Genomic DNA, 13024 nt, shown 5'->3' on the forward strand with positions numbered 1-13024 from the left:
TTCTCTCATATAGAAGTTTTATAATTTTAAAGATACAGACTATTTCAAGAAAAACAATTTGCACAAGTTTTTAATTATCTCCAAAGGAAATTAATTTATAAATTTAAATTTTTATTAGTTATCCTTATTTATAAATAAATGCTGATTTTTAGAGCATTAAATATTCTGGAAATACATGAAAAAGCCATTTTACAAGAGTAAACAAAATTCTAAACTTACAAAGACTGTTAAAATGACAACTTTTTTTTTACTTAATTTTTCTTTTTTTTTAAAGATTACTTAAGGACCAGGCACAGTGGCTCATGCCTGTAATCCCAGCACTTTGGGAGGCCGAGGCAGGCGGATCAGTTGAACTCAGGAGTTGGAGACCAGTCTGGGCCACATGGTGAAACTCCATCTCTACTAAAAATACAAAAAATTAGCTGACTGTGGTGGTGCATGCCTGTAGTCCCAGCTACTCGGGAGGCTGAGACATGAGAATCACCTGAACCCAGGAGATAGAGGTTGCAGTGAGCTGAGATTGCGTCAAACTGCACTCCAGCACAGGTAACAGAGCGAGACTGTCTCAAAAAAAAAAAAAAAAAAGATTACTTAAGGAAGATTATTAAACATAGAGAGCACAGGGAAAAAGAGTACTGATTACCAATCACTAAAGAACAAAATGTCCTGGCAAAAAGAGTCTCTCTCTCTCTACTCGTTTCCTCATCTTTAAAAATGATGCAAATAATATTTAAGTTTCTTTTTTTGTATTCTGGGTGTGAATGACAAAAATTAACTTCATGAACAGAGCCATGATGGTCTTGTTAATTACATAATGAATATTTAAGTAATGAATGAATAAAAAAAAGTAAGGGACTAAATTCCTGCATATAAAGGAATATTATACAGGCATTTAAAACATAAAGCAGAAATATATATGTATATTCACATGGAAAGATTGTTCATAGCCTAATGGTCAATAAAGCAAATTACAAAGTAGTTTATATAGAAGAAAGATTCCTTGCCCCACAACTCTGGAAGGATAAACAGCAGAATATTATTAGTTATATTTCTGTCAATGGTGTAATCTGGGGTAATTTATATATTCTTATTGTTTCTCATAGTTTTATTATTTTTGTAAGCAATAAACATGAGTTACTTAAAATTAAAATATAAAAGTGTACATTAATCTATGCATAGGAAGACAGACTGAAAGGAAATTCATCAAAACGTTAACATAAAGTTGTCTTCGAATGGTGGAGCTATAAGTAAGCCCCTTCCTTCTTTCTCTGTTTTTCATATCTTTCCAATTTTTTTATAAAGAGCTTATATTTCTTTAAAACTTGGAAAAATATCTTAAATTTATTAATTAGATATATTAGATAATATGATTGGACTTGCTCACAAATATCACCTATACTTGTTGGCATAACATGATGAGTTAGTCAGTGCAAATGAAATATTTCTACAATTTTCTACTACTTTGGTACTCTGGTGCCCTCCGCTCTGCAATACGATTCCTGGTGCTCCCAGCCTTAAGAAACACTACACGTCTAGAATGTGGCCAACAAACCATGCAGAATTCTAAAGGTAGGTCACAAGAAGAGATTGTTGAGCTCCTAATGGCTGCTTCCTTAGAGAACAATTCCAGATCACCGGAGGGCCTACTCCAGTCAAGGTGCATTGAAATCAGTTACTAAAACTAATATGCAAATGATTTAATCTTTTTTAAAGAAATTAGAATGAAGTCAAGGTTCTGCCTATATTAACATTCCTCAAACAATTACATTCCAATAAGTTTTCCTAAAGGTAACAGAAGAAAAGTTATAATCATTTCTCTAGGAATTTTATACAACCCACAATCTACCCATAGGAGGCTGTTACACAAGAGAATGTCATTCTTCACCTGGGACTCAGTAAAGGAGAACTCCATTCTACAGGGCAGTTGAGTGGGCTGCACCCTACATAGTTTCAAGGAGTATAAGGAGAGAAATCTAAATGTTGTAGTGGTGTTCCATAGGAAACTCTGAAATCATACAACTGCCATAATTTTCCCATTTGAGTAAGACTGGGAGAGGGAAATGCAGAAATGATAGTTTTTCTCACTGTGGTACCTGGTACCATGAGGTACAGTTCACACTCAGAGAGTAGGGGGTGCTCTACTTTCCCATCAACTGTGATCATGAGTATCACCTTCTGGGAGACCGGTTCAGGCCAGAAAGGAAGAGCAAAGGTATAGCCAATGATTAAAGGAGGGCTGGCTGAATGACTCTGGCTCAGGTCAAAGATCCCAACAGAGCAGAGAGGCTCTTCCTCCCTGCACCCAGGTATCCTCCCTCATTGGTGTACTCAAATTTATTGAAGCATTTATTACTGATTAAAAGGTGAAGACTCCCTAATGATAAGACAGAAAGATTCAACAAGTTATACTGCCTTGTAATCACTACTATACACCTCTAATTCCTTCGTTGCTCACATTTCCCTAAGAAAAATGACCTGAGAAATTTTACATTCCAAAATCGGAGTTAAGGAAGGTAGATATTAAAGATAATTAGATGATATGCTTATAATAAATAAAAAGAGGAAAAACAAAGAAAGGAGTACTTCAAATATAAGAAACTAAAAATAAGATGTCACCTGTTATGTCAACAATTTAAAATTTTTCTATAAGAAGGCATGAGGGAACTTTCTGGAGTTTGGCTGTAAGGTTGGTTATACAGGTGCATATAGTTGTCAAAACTCATCAAACTGTACATGGAACTGTGCACATTTTACTGCATGTAAATTATACCTTAAAAAGTTGACTTTTTAAAAATTCTTAGAAACATGGAGATACAGGGTCATTTGTAGAGTTTCCACATTATAAAGAAAAACAGAACTTTCTCAAGGGATGAGGACTATAGCTCTTTTTCTCACTATGAACTTAGGCGGCAGCCCAAAGCCATTCTAAAGTTAATAAGCAAACTATACCCAGAACAGAGATCCTTTCCTGTTGAGTGGGTGAAAGGAAGAGGGGTGTAAAATCTCTTTAGAAGGTGCTAAACAATCTGCAGCTTGCATAAAACCCCTGTTTTGGAGGGAAATTTTACCATAAAGATGATCTTCTACTAAACATTGTTAATAAATAAGTACAAGATGAAGTAATGTAGATATTATCAAGGAAAATGTTTACACTGGATGAGATGTAAAATTTAAGAATGTAAATGAAGCCATCAGCAAACCTACAGCATTTAGTGAATGTTGACTGAATGGTGTTAGAAGCTAACGAAATGAAGGTTGATTCCTTCAAGTTACTGACAAACCACAGTGAAAATAATGCAGCATACTTTAAAAGGGACATAAAGACAAGGATAAGATTAGTAGCCATTATAGCTGCCTATAATTTCCTGTTGAAAGAATCCAGTTATTGCAATATAATGTTATGGTTAAGCATTTCTGACCAGTTGTAGTGATTTGAAAGAGGCCCCCAAAGAGTTAGGGACTAATTTATGAGGCCATATAAAAACAAGCGTTTTCATAACTTAAGTAAAGGCTCAGAGGTATGGCTATTGTTTTCCAATCTCTGAGAGGTACAAATATTAGGAGAAAAGAGAAATGATTCCAAACAAAAAAGGAAAATACGATGGAGCAAAACGCATAAGATGAAAATTACAGATCCGGAGCATGTGGTCTAATGTGAGGATTTACAACTGGAAAGCAGATTCTTTTAGAACTGCCCACAAAGTTAGTGAGCAACGTGGCCAAGACCAGGTTAACTGCTTGATAGTCTCATCTTGCTTTGTACCCCAAACGGTGATACTCTTCTATAAGCTACCAGAGTTGATTCCTTTTGAAAAGTTAGATGAATGAAGATTTTGCCACCAATGATTATTTCCTCACCAAAATAAAGACTTTGAAATAGCAGTTGTGTTCGAATTGCTTTCTTTTCTAACCCTCAAATCAGTAATTTAAGTGATTTTGTTTAGTTGGCCCAGATACAGAAACCTTCCAAAACTGCAGCTGGCTTGGAAAATTACAATTTGGTCTTCTGTTGGCCTGGTTCTTTGGAACTGGGAAACTGATGTTTATCTTCCATCTTCCTCTTTCCATCTGGTTTTCCCTACTGGCCTTCAATTACTAATCTTTTCTGTGGGTGATAAGATGGAAGGATGGATGAGATTAACACAAATAATTTCCTGGGCCCCATTTGAGTTTTCTTTAATCATTACAGCATGGGATTCTCTGTTAAGGTATACATGGTCCCAGTACACAACTGACAGCCATGAGCTTGGCCACTTACCATCTTAGCTGCTTTGAACATATCCCTAAAGAGGAGCATCTAGCCACCACCCTCACAAATTATTTCATGTCACAAAAGACAATTGTTTTCTACCTCTGATGCTTTAACCATAGAATGAAGAATGACCCTCTCCACCTCCCAAGGACATTCTAAGGATTCTGAATTCTTTAAGGGAAAAATATATAGTAGCAAATCAAATTGAATGACTGTTTTTCTTTCTCAGTCTCAGGACTGATTTCTATTAGGACCTTGGATTTGGCTGAACTCATTTTTAAAAAGTCATTTATTTAGTCAGTCAACAACTGTTCAAACAAAACTCAAGGTGTCGAGTCACAAATGAAACAATACTGGAGGACGAAAGCCTTGAAACTGGGGTGGAATGCCAGAATCTCATATTAATTTCTTATTCATGATTCTGAAAAATCAGTTTTCTTATCTACAAAAGTGTTTTCTGTGGTCTGCTGGGCTATGATAATGGCAAACTCAAATCAAAGTGAGTCCAACTTAATATTTATTTAATGCCTGTGATAATATAGAGATGATAAAGGCAGCTTGCCTCCTGCTTTCAAGATGCCTAAGTGTTATTAAATAGGTAGAAATAACAAAACATGAAAATGTAAGTTCTTTGAGATAGGGCTTAAATCTTAAACATCTTTTATTTCCTCCAGAGCCTAGCCTGGTTCCTTGCAAATGGGAGGCATACAATAAATGTTGAATTAAGTGCAATTAATTTTGATAGGAGATAAGTTAGTTCAGGAGACTGAAGAAGAGATAGAGATAATATTCCTGCCTTGTTCTTAACTTGTTTAAATTCCAACATAAGGCCAGGCACTGTGGCTCACGTCTGTAATCTCAGCACTTCGGGAGGCTGAGGTGGGAAGATCACTTGAGCTCAAGAGTTTGAGACCAGCTTGGGCAACATGGAGAAACCCGGTCTCTACAACATATGCAAAAATTAGCCAGCTATGGTAATGCATGGCCTGGAGTCCCAGCTATTCAGGAGGCTAAGGCAGGAGGACAGCTTGAGCCCAAGAGGTCAAGGCTGCAGTGAGCCATGTTTGTGCCACCACACTCCAGTCTGGGTGATAAAGTGAGACCCTGTCTCAAATAAAAAAGGATCCAACATAATGTCTGAATATCAAGAAGAAATTATTTGTGTAGATGGCTCATGAAAGACTATTTAAAGAAAATGAAATATAAAGATATTAAACAGACTTACAGAAAATCTGAAAGATTGTAATGGGCTCAACATGGAGTGCAGGTTTAATAAAAGTTCACTGACAGGCATAGCAGCAGAAAGTTTGACTTGTATTATGTTCAGGGAAAGGAGAGTTAAAATACTGTTCAATACTAAAATGCAAATATCACAGGAAAATAATATATTTTGGCCTTAAAAGTCATTAGAGAATTATTGGACAAAGGCATATGTTTCCTGAGCAGAGATAGAGCTATCACCATATTATTAAAAGAGAAACTCTGCTTTCTTGATAAAGCAATTAGGAGCCCTTTGCTCCTAATACAAGATAACAATCTTGTGAACTTAAAGGGCAGTTCAAGCACTCAAAAGATGAATCTTAAAGAGAAATCTGAACATGCTATTCCTAGCAAAAGCTAGGGGGATAGTACTAAGACTAAGGAATGGGCACCTGGTTGGGAACTACTCTGATCCCAGAAAGCAATAATTCTTCATGCAATGCTTCACATTTACTAGGAAGGCCACATTATAAAATCCTTGCAACACTCCTGCCCACCAGTGTAATGGTATCCATAATCCCCATTTTAGAGACTGGGGCAACTTGAGACTTGGGGAGGTTAAGGACTTGTTCAAGACCACACAGACTAATATATACTTTTTAAAAATTTAACTTAATTTCTGAAGGAGGCTGTTTAGAGAGGATAAATGCACTATGAGAAGTTCTGTGCAGAAATTGTAGTCTCTCTCATAAATTACTAAACTGGCTTTTTAATGCAAATCAGTAACCCTGGGCACAACTGGCAATCTCTAAGAGCCTGTTCATCCCAGAACAACTGATCTTAACCTTGAACAAGCCACACTGGAGACTAGAGCATGTAAATTTGGGGGACAGCGAGAAGTGGATTTTAAAAGGCAGGGTTAAGAGGGAGAAGAACAAAAAGAGGAGCACAGCTTGAGCATGAACAAGGAATGACAAAAAAGGCCCAAAAGACTGGGAAGGTACAAAATCAAGAAATCAACAGTTTTCTGCAAACTTCTTTGTGCCATGCACTCCTCTGGTATTGTTACTTTTATTCGTGATTAAGTATCACCTTACTGCTGATTTGTACACTGAGATTACATGGATACAGGTAACGGCCTATATATATATTTGAAGCAAAGTAAAAACATTTAGAAGACTTGCTTTGTGAGAGACTAAGTCAATCAACAAAGCAGACTGACCATGCCCCTTTTGCTATTGCAGGGAACAAAGACTCCTAGCATTTTGTGGAGATATCCAAAGAATTCAAGTAGTTATGGCAGTTTTGGGCAAGGACCCCACTTACATTTCAACTTAAAATTTCACAAGGCTTTTTAATACAACACACAGTCTGGTGATCGCAAAAGAATTCTTCAAAAATGGAACTTAAATGTTAAAGAAATTCCTTAAAAATAAATTAATATGACAATGTATCAAGCATTGCATTCATTCTAAGCTTAGAGGGGAAGAAAAAAATACACAGAACACACATAGGTTATGTAGTGTGTCAAAGTTCCATAAAATAAAAAAATTCATTTTGTACACCCTTGACATCGCAGGCACCCTTACACATGTGTGGGACAGGTTTAGATCTTAGATAACAAAATCCCAAAGTAAGGACATTCTGCCTAGATTCAGAGATCTGGCTCACAGTATGGCTTCTGAAATGTAAATTATATCATGTTTGATAGTTTATATTATTAACAATTATATGAGACATTTTGAAAGCATGGCTTGGGGGAATTAAAATTATTAAGTGTAAAATTATCATAAAAACTATTGCATTCAGCCATTGGTCCAGTATCTGTTGACGTAAACATATTGTATTCACCACTTGGAATACCAAACTATTCAAATACAGTTCCAAGATAAATAAAAAGAAGTAACTAATAAAAGTTGGGTTCTTGGCCAGTCTGGACTACTAAATTAAGCCATTTTAGAAGGGAAGAAAGTCTGGCTTCTCAAGATGCTGCAATTTCATGATTAAATATTTTTATCTGTTTCAGTGTTTTCCAATCGATATTTCAAGCTGAGGAAGCAACTTAAATAGTTAATGAGGAAAATGACATAGCTATCACTTGGAAAAAAATATTTTTCCCTCACAACAGGCTACCAGATCCTAGGGACAAGTAAGAATCTTCAGGATTCACTCTTCATGGTAAAAACCTTCACGGCCATGAAACCATCCTGCCAGCCTTTCCCAAAAGCTCAGATGCACAACTTACACCTTTAGGATTGCAACAAAAAAATAAAAACACTTGGAATTCTCATCTTTCTATTTTAAAACAAAGAAAGACCTTAGGAGATTAGCTGGCTCAAAATTTCCCAAAGTGGGTTTCATGAAACATTATTTTTCAAAAATGTTCTTAGTAACGGCAGGGTGATCAAATAAGTATGAGAGCATTCTTAGAGAGTCATAATCACATTAGGTCATGCATAACGCAGAGAAGGCCTACAGAAAGGATCAGACTTTTAAAAAAACTGAAATTTTCATCAAACCTATTTGAGCATAGAACCCTTTTTGCAGTATTTATTAAAATCCTGTGTAATTAATGTTTTGTAGAAAATACCTTATCTCATACAAAGAAACTGAAATCCAGACAGGTGAGGTGACTGTCCCAAGGTCACACAATTAGTTGGTGAATAAGCTAAAAACAGACCTCACCTCTCAGGACCCCATCAGGTATTCCTTTTGGTACGATGTTGTCTTTCTTCTACAATACCTACACTCCTAAAAGGATCACAGACTAAAAGAACCACATCTTGGAGACCACCTAGTCCAAAGCCCTCCCATAAAGCTAGGGAAATACAGTCTCAGAAAAGTAAAGCAGTTTGCCCAAAGTGACATATAAAATTCATTCTTGTAGAACTAGAACATAGCTCTTAATTCCAACACTAGTATCTTTCCACAACAGCATGCTAATTCCTGCAAAGCCAACACTTTTGGCCTCTGAGGTAAAGAATTCATGAACAAGAGGGGTTTTAGCTATTAAGGGCCCATTAAATATTTATTAAACCATACTTGTGTCAATAGATACTTTAAATCAATTAAACATGATTGTCTTTACTTACAAATGTCATCCATTGTGACAGGGAATCAATGTTTCAAGCTGTTGAACAGGTCATCAACCCTGTCCTGTTGGATGACACCTGTAAATAAAATAAATCTATTTTTGAGTGAGTAGATTTTAAGCCAGCTAGATTTAAGATGCATGCGGTTTAAAGCAAAGAATAATTTTAAAAATGATTCTTAATTATGTACTGCCGCGGAGAGATACTTCCCAGCGCCAGCAGTTTCACTCTCAGTAGCTATTGCTGTCCACCAGCACAAAACAATCCAGGGAATTCAGCACAGAAAGTTGCTAGAATACATAGGGAACCATGACTCCTGGAGCTACAAGGGTCTTCTAGGTATCTACCTCAGCTTACTATCTCTGTGAATATCACTTCCACTTTGATGGGGGGACAACCAAGGCCTGGTGAAGTCAAATGACTTGCCTAATGTTAAACAGCTAAGTGTCTTTAGCTGAAGTCCCTTGGTGTTGGAAAGCACGTACAGAATGCATTAACAAAGGTTATCACTAGGCTGATCAATTTTGAAGACTCACATGTACACATTTTTAAACATTTCACAAATGCTGACTTAGAATGTTCTAGCAAATCTGCAAAGAATATAATGTCAGTATTATTCAAATATAAGCATTACTGAAAAATGCCATAGATGGAAAACCAACTAATAGTGAGAAAATAGGAACTAGACCATGAAAAGAACAATATTAAACACAACAGGTATTTAGGATTTTAAGCTCTGGCTACTTCCAAACAAGATTTGTGATTCCTAGCAAATATGAATATATAAAAAACCATTTTTACATATTTTCTACAGTTTATCCTTTTAAATGCTGATTTCTCCGTAGCCACAAAATGCCAATGTAAGATCTGCCAAAAGCTAAAATTTGAGCTGGACACAAACTTTCTCATTTTCATTCTGTACCCAAATACTCTAAGGTAATGGGAAATTATTTGAGGATGCTGCCTTGAGGTAAGATGGCTGCTATATAATAACATTACCACCAGACTTACACTGAGTGTCTACATGTGCCAAGTGCTGATGGAGCATTTTACACTAGCTATCTCACTCACTCCTCACAGCAACTTGACCATTATCACAATTTTATAAATAAGACAATCAAAAGCAGAGACAAATCAGGTATTACAACTTGCACACAGATCTATTTGGTGATAGAATCCAAGCTCAAGACCTACTGCATTTCTTTGATTTAGCAGTTGAAGATACTTAAAAACATAACTATGAATTAACACAGTTCCAATTACAATACATAAAATGCCCCCAACTAAATGTCACACACTATAAAACATCAGGAAAATCTCTTACTTTTTTCTTAGGGGTGAGTAGGAGGCTGGGGACAATTTTCAGAAGTAAAATAATCTTAATGCCAAGAAATTAAAACTTTTATGTTAACCTGAAATATATCACAATTAAAATATGACAGCTAAAAAACTTAAATTGTCTTTTATAATTAAAGAAAAGTAAAAGTAAATCATACTCATTCAAATACTTCTTAACAGATTATAAAGAGATAAATCGTCCTCCTACTCAAGAATGACTGACTCCCAAAATGTGTGTATATATACACACACACACATAACATCTTGCTAAGAACACAACTATTTATAAAGTAAATTATCTTTAAGGAAAACAGAAAAGTAATTTTGTGAGACAATGCAACCCCCTCAATTACTTATGTAATAGTAGCTATCTTTTCTTGACCAGGAGTTATGCTTCTGACCAATTCCCTGAACTATTTTTTATTAGGGGCCATTTTTCCAACATAGTTTTTAAATTGTGAAACGGATAAAACAGAACATAATGAGGAATATAAAAATATACCTGACATATTTTAATAGAACAAGAATTAGTTATATGCAAAGCTCAGCATCACAGAAACTAGACATTAAGAAAAATGCATATACTTTCCAAAGCACTGTAGAGAAATCAATCTCTTCTGGCAATAATGGCTTTCTTAAAAGAACCCCAAACAGAAAAAGATAAAGTGTGGTTTCATAGTAGCTTACCCTTTTCTCTGACACCCCATCCTGGCCTGTAGAATCTCTCTCATCATGTGTCTCTTTCAGGACTGGCATATGTTTTTTGTATGCTGGCTCTCTGCTTAAGGTTGTGTATCCTATGTGCTCATATATTGGGTTTATCGTCATCTTGGCAATGTATTCTGCTGCCTTGGTTTCAATATAGAGAGTAATCAAGCCATCAGTCACCAGATCGTGGATGGACTCAAAGCGTTTCTCCCCAACAAAGTGCTTGCCATCGTAGTAGAGCCTGAAGTTTCTGGTTTGACTTCCAAATCTGCCTCAATGAAATGGGAAAGATGTTTTTAAGAAAAGTAAGCAACTGAATTCTTTCTGAAAAACAAAACAAAACAAAACAAAAAACTATTGCTTTGTTTTGTGTGTATCTTCTTTGTTTAAATAAGCTGTGGCTAATCTCTCTGAGTCGTCTGGAATATATAAAATTAAACCTTTGAACACAAAGAATGAACTTGTAATAACTAGGGACAACTAGTCAAAAGCATGCCTACCATAGAAGGAAGAATTTTTTATTTATTTATCTTTTTAAACCACTTTATTGTGCCTGTGGAAAAAATGGGAGAAAATAAACCTCACACCACATTAAAACATAGTCAATATTCAATAGGGCCAACTCCATAATAGATGACATTTCTATACTAACATTTTTTCTTCAAGTTGATCAATAAGAATATTCAATGTACTTTAGACCTCAGCAGTCATGTCTTTTAAAAGGAAAGCTCCATTTAGGGCTAACCAGAATATGATGCCAGCAATCAAAGTAGAGCTGACTCCAGAAACCTGAGCCATGCAAGGCAGCATGGCACAGAAACACACTTTTGCTACTTCTAGCCACAAGCCAAGGACTTATTCTTTCCTTTTTAAAAAGTCATTATTCTGTCTGCTGGTTAGGTCTGTGCAAGAAATGTTTGCAATATATATATTGCACATATATGGCACAAATATGGCACAAAAGTCATAAGCTACTGGACTATAGAAATTCTGTTTTCAATTTTATGTTCTGATGATGTGCTCTAACAACTGAAGAATAATGGTTTACTTTTATGATAATTTCAGTATTTTGTTTCCTGCAGCAAGCCTCAGAAATGGATCCAATTTGGCATGATTAACATCAGTGTCCTTGCAGGAAGACACAGGCAAGAAAATGCACTGACTCTAATGAAAGCAGACGTCAAAAGGCAACATGGTAACAAGAGCTGCCAATGTCATGGTCTCCTGAAGGTAACCCTGAGTGAGACTAATTAAAAACTAAACAAGTCACAAAGGATATATGGAAAGGAAATAAAACATTTTTAAAAATAATGGCCAGAGGCATGTCTGTTTCTTTGGTTCAAATTAGACTTTAATAACGATTTAATCTAGAATCCAACATACTATCCATGTTGGCCCTTCTAAAGTATAATTTATCCATCCTTTAGTAACAATCAAATTTTGATTTACACTTAAGTGAACTATCCATATAATTAAACTTTCTTATTCTCCATTTTCCTCTAATGTTAAAGACACATTTCTCCCAAGCAAATTTTCATTATAAAGCCTAAAAAATTAGAAAGGTGAAATTTCTACAGCAAAGTTAAATACAAAAGTTTTTCAGTTTAATATACTGCTTTCATCATTTCCTTTTTTTTCTAATATACAATATCTGCAACATGGAAAGTAACTTCATAGCTTTTACAAGACTCTTACAATAATAAACACACATAATACTGAGTCCCTTTATATTTCAGTTGTATCAGAGACATTTCAGTGAGGGCTCAGACCATTTTACTCCTGCTGGGACTTAAGATTTTACAGTGGGCATTTCCACAGTGGATATAGCATTTAAAAACAATTCAACAATGGTGTCAGTCATTTAAGTACTCAATTGCCTTCTGAAATCTGAGAAGTATAGGGGGCACAGGGCATGAAGTGAAGATGGCTGCACTGGGAATGGTTTGACTGAAGAGTGGAAGTCTATCTAGAGTTAACTTTCTTTCCAATGGACGATGCCTAATTCATCCAAGAAGAGGCCTGGCTACCTGAAAGGAGCTGTGCAAAAAACCCCATTTGTCCTTTTCTCTTTCACAACTCAGTGACTTCAGAAGATCCTGCCCACAATTTCCAATTCCCGCTCCGCCTGTACTTCAGCTCCAGGCTTCCAATTCAATAAAACTTTCAGTCTAAAGGGAGATGATCAGATAACGAAAAAAATTTATAACATGGTTTGATTAAAACTTGGCTTCAAAGGGCAAAAAAAAAAAAAAAAAGAATTTCCATTTTGGAATTATGATTGATCTTTTTAAAGAAAAATTGCATTATATTTTACTAAGAGAACTGTCAAGCTTTCGTTGCCTACTCTGAGCTACTCTCTTTAACTTGGGAAGTTACCTAGGAACAGCACCACAGCAGACTATCAGAGACTTCTCCACTTTATCTGAAAGGCATA

The 13024-nt window shown here is 35.7% G+C and overlaps 1 protein-coding gene across 10 annotated transcripts in view; it reads right to left on the reverse strand.

Annotated features, from left to right (window-relative positions):
• LOC105483204 (chimerin 1) overlaps positions 1-13024 on the reverse strand; it is a 199196-nt gene that overhangs the window by 67205 nt on the left and 118967 nt on the right. For 7 of the 10 annotated variants that reach the window (XM_071072969.1, XM_011743917.2, XM_071072970.1 and 4 more), the window contains one exon: positions 10570-10858. The exons of 1 other annotated variant lie outside the window; for it this stretch is intronic. In XM_071072969.1, the coding sequence (XP_070929070.1) occupies positions 10570-10858 (289 nt within the window). Of the gene's footprint in view, positions 1-4258; positions 4313-8544; positions 8601-10569; positions 10859-13024 lie in introns of those variants that run through there. 2 more of the 10 variants (XM_011743924.2, XM_011743923.2) reach the window with 2 other exon arrangements.

The sequence above is a fragment of the Macaca nemestrina genome, chromosome 11 (genome assembly GCF_043159975.1).
Source record: "Macaca nemestrina isolate mMacNem1 chromosome 11, mMacNem.hap1, whole genome shotgun sequence".
Lineage (NCBI taxonomy): Eukaryota > Metazoa > Chordata > Mammalia > Primates > Cercopithecidae > Macaca > Macaca nemestrina.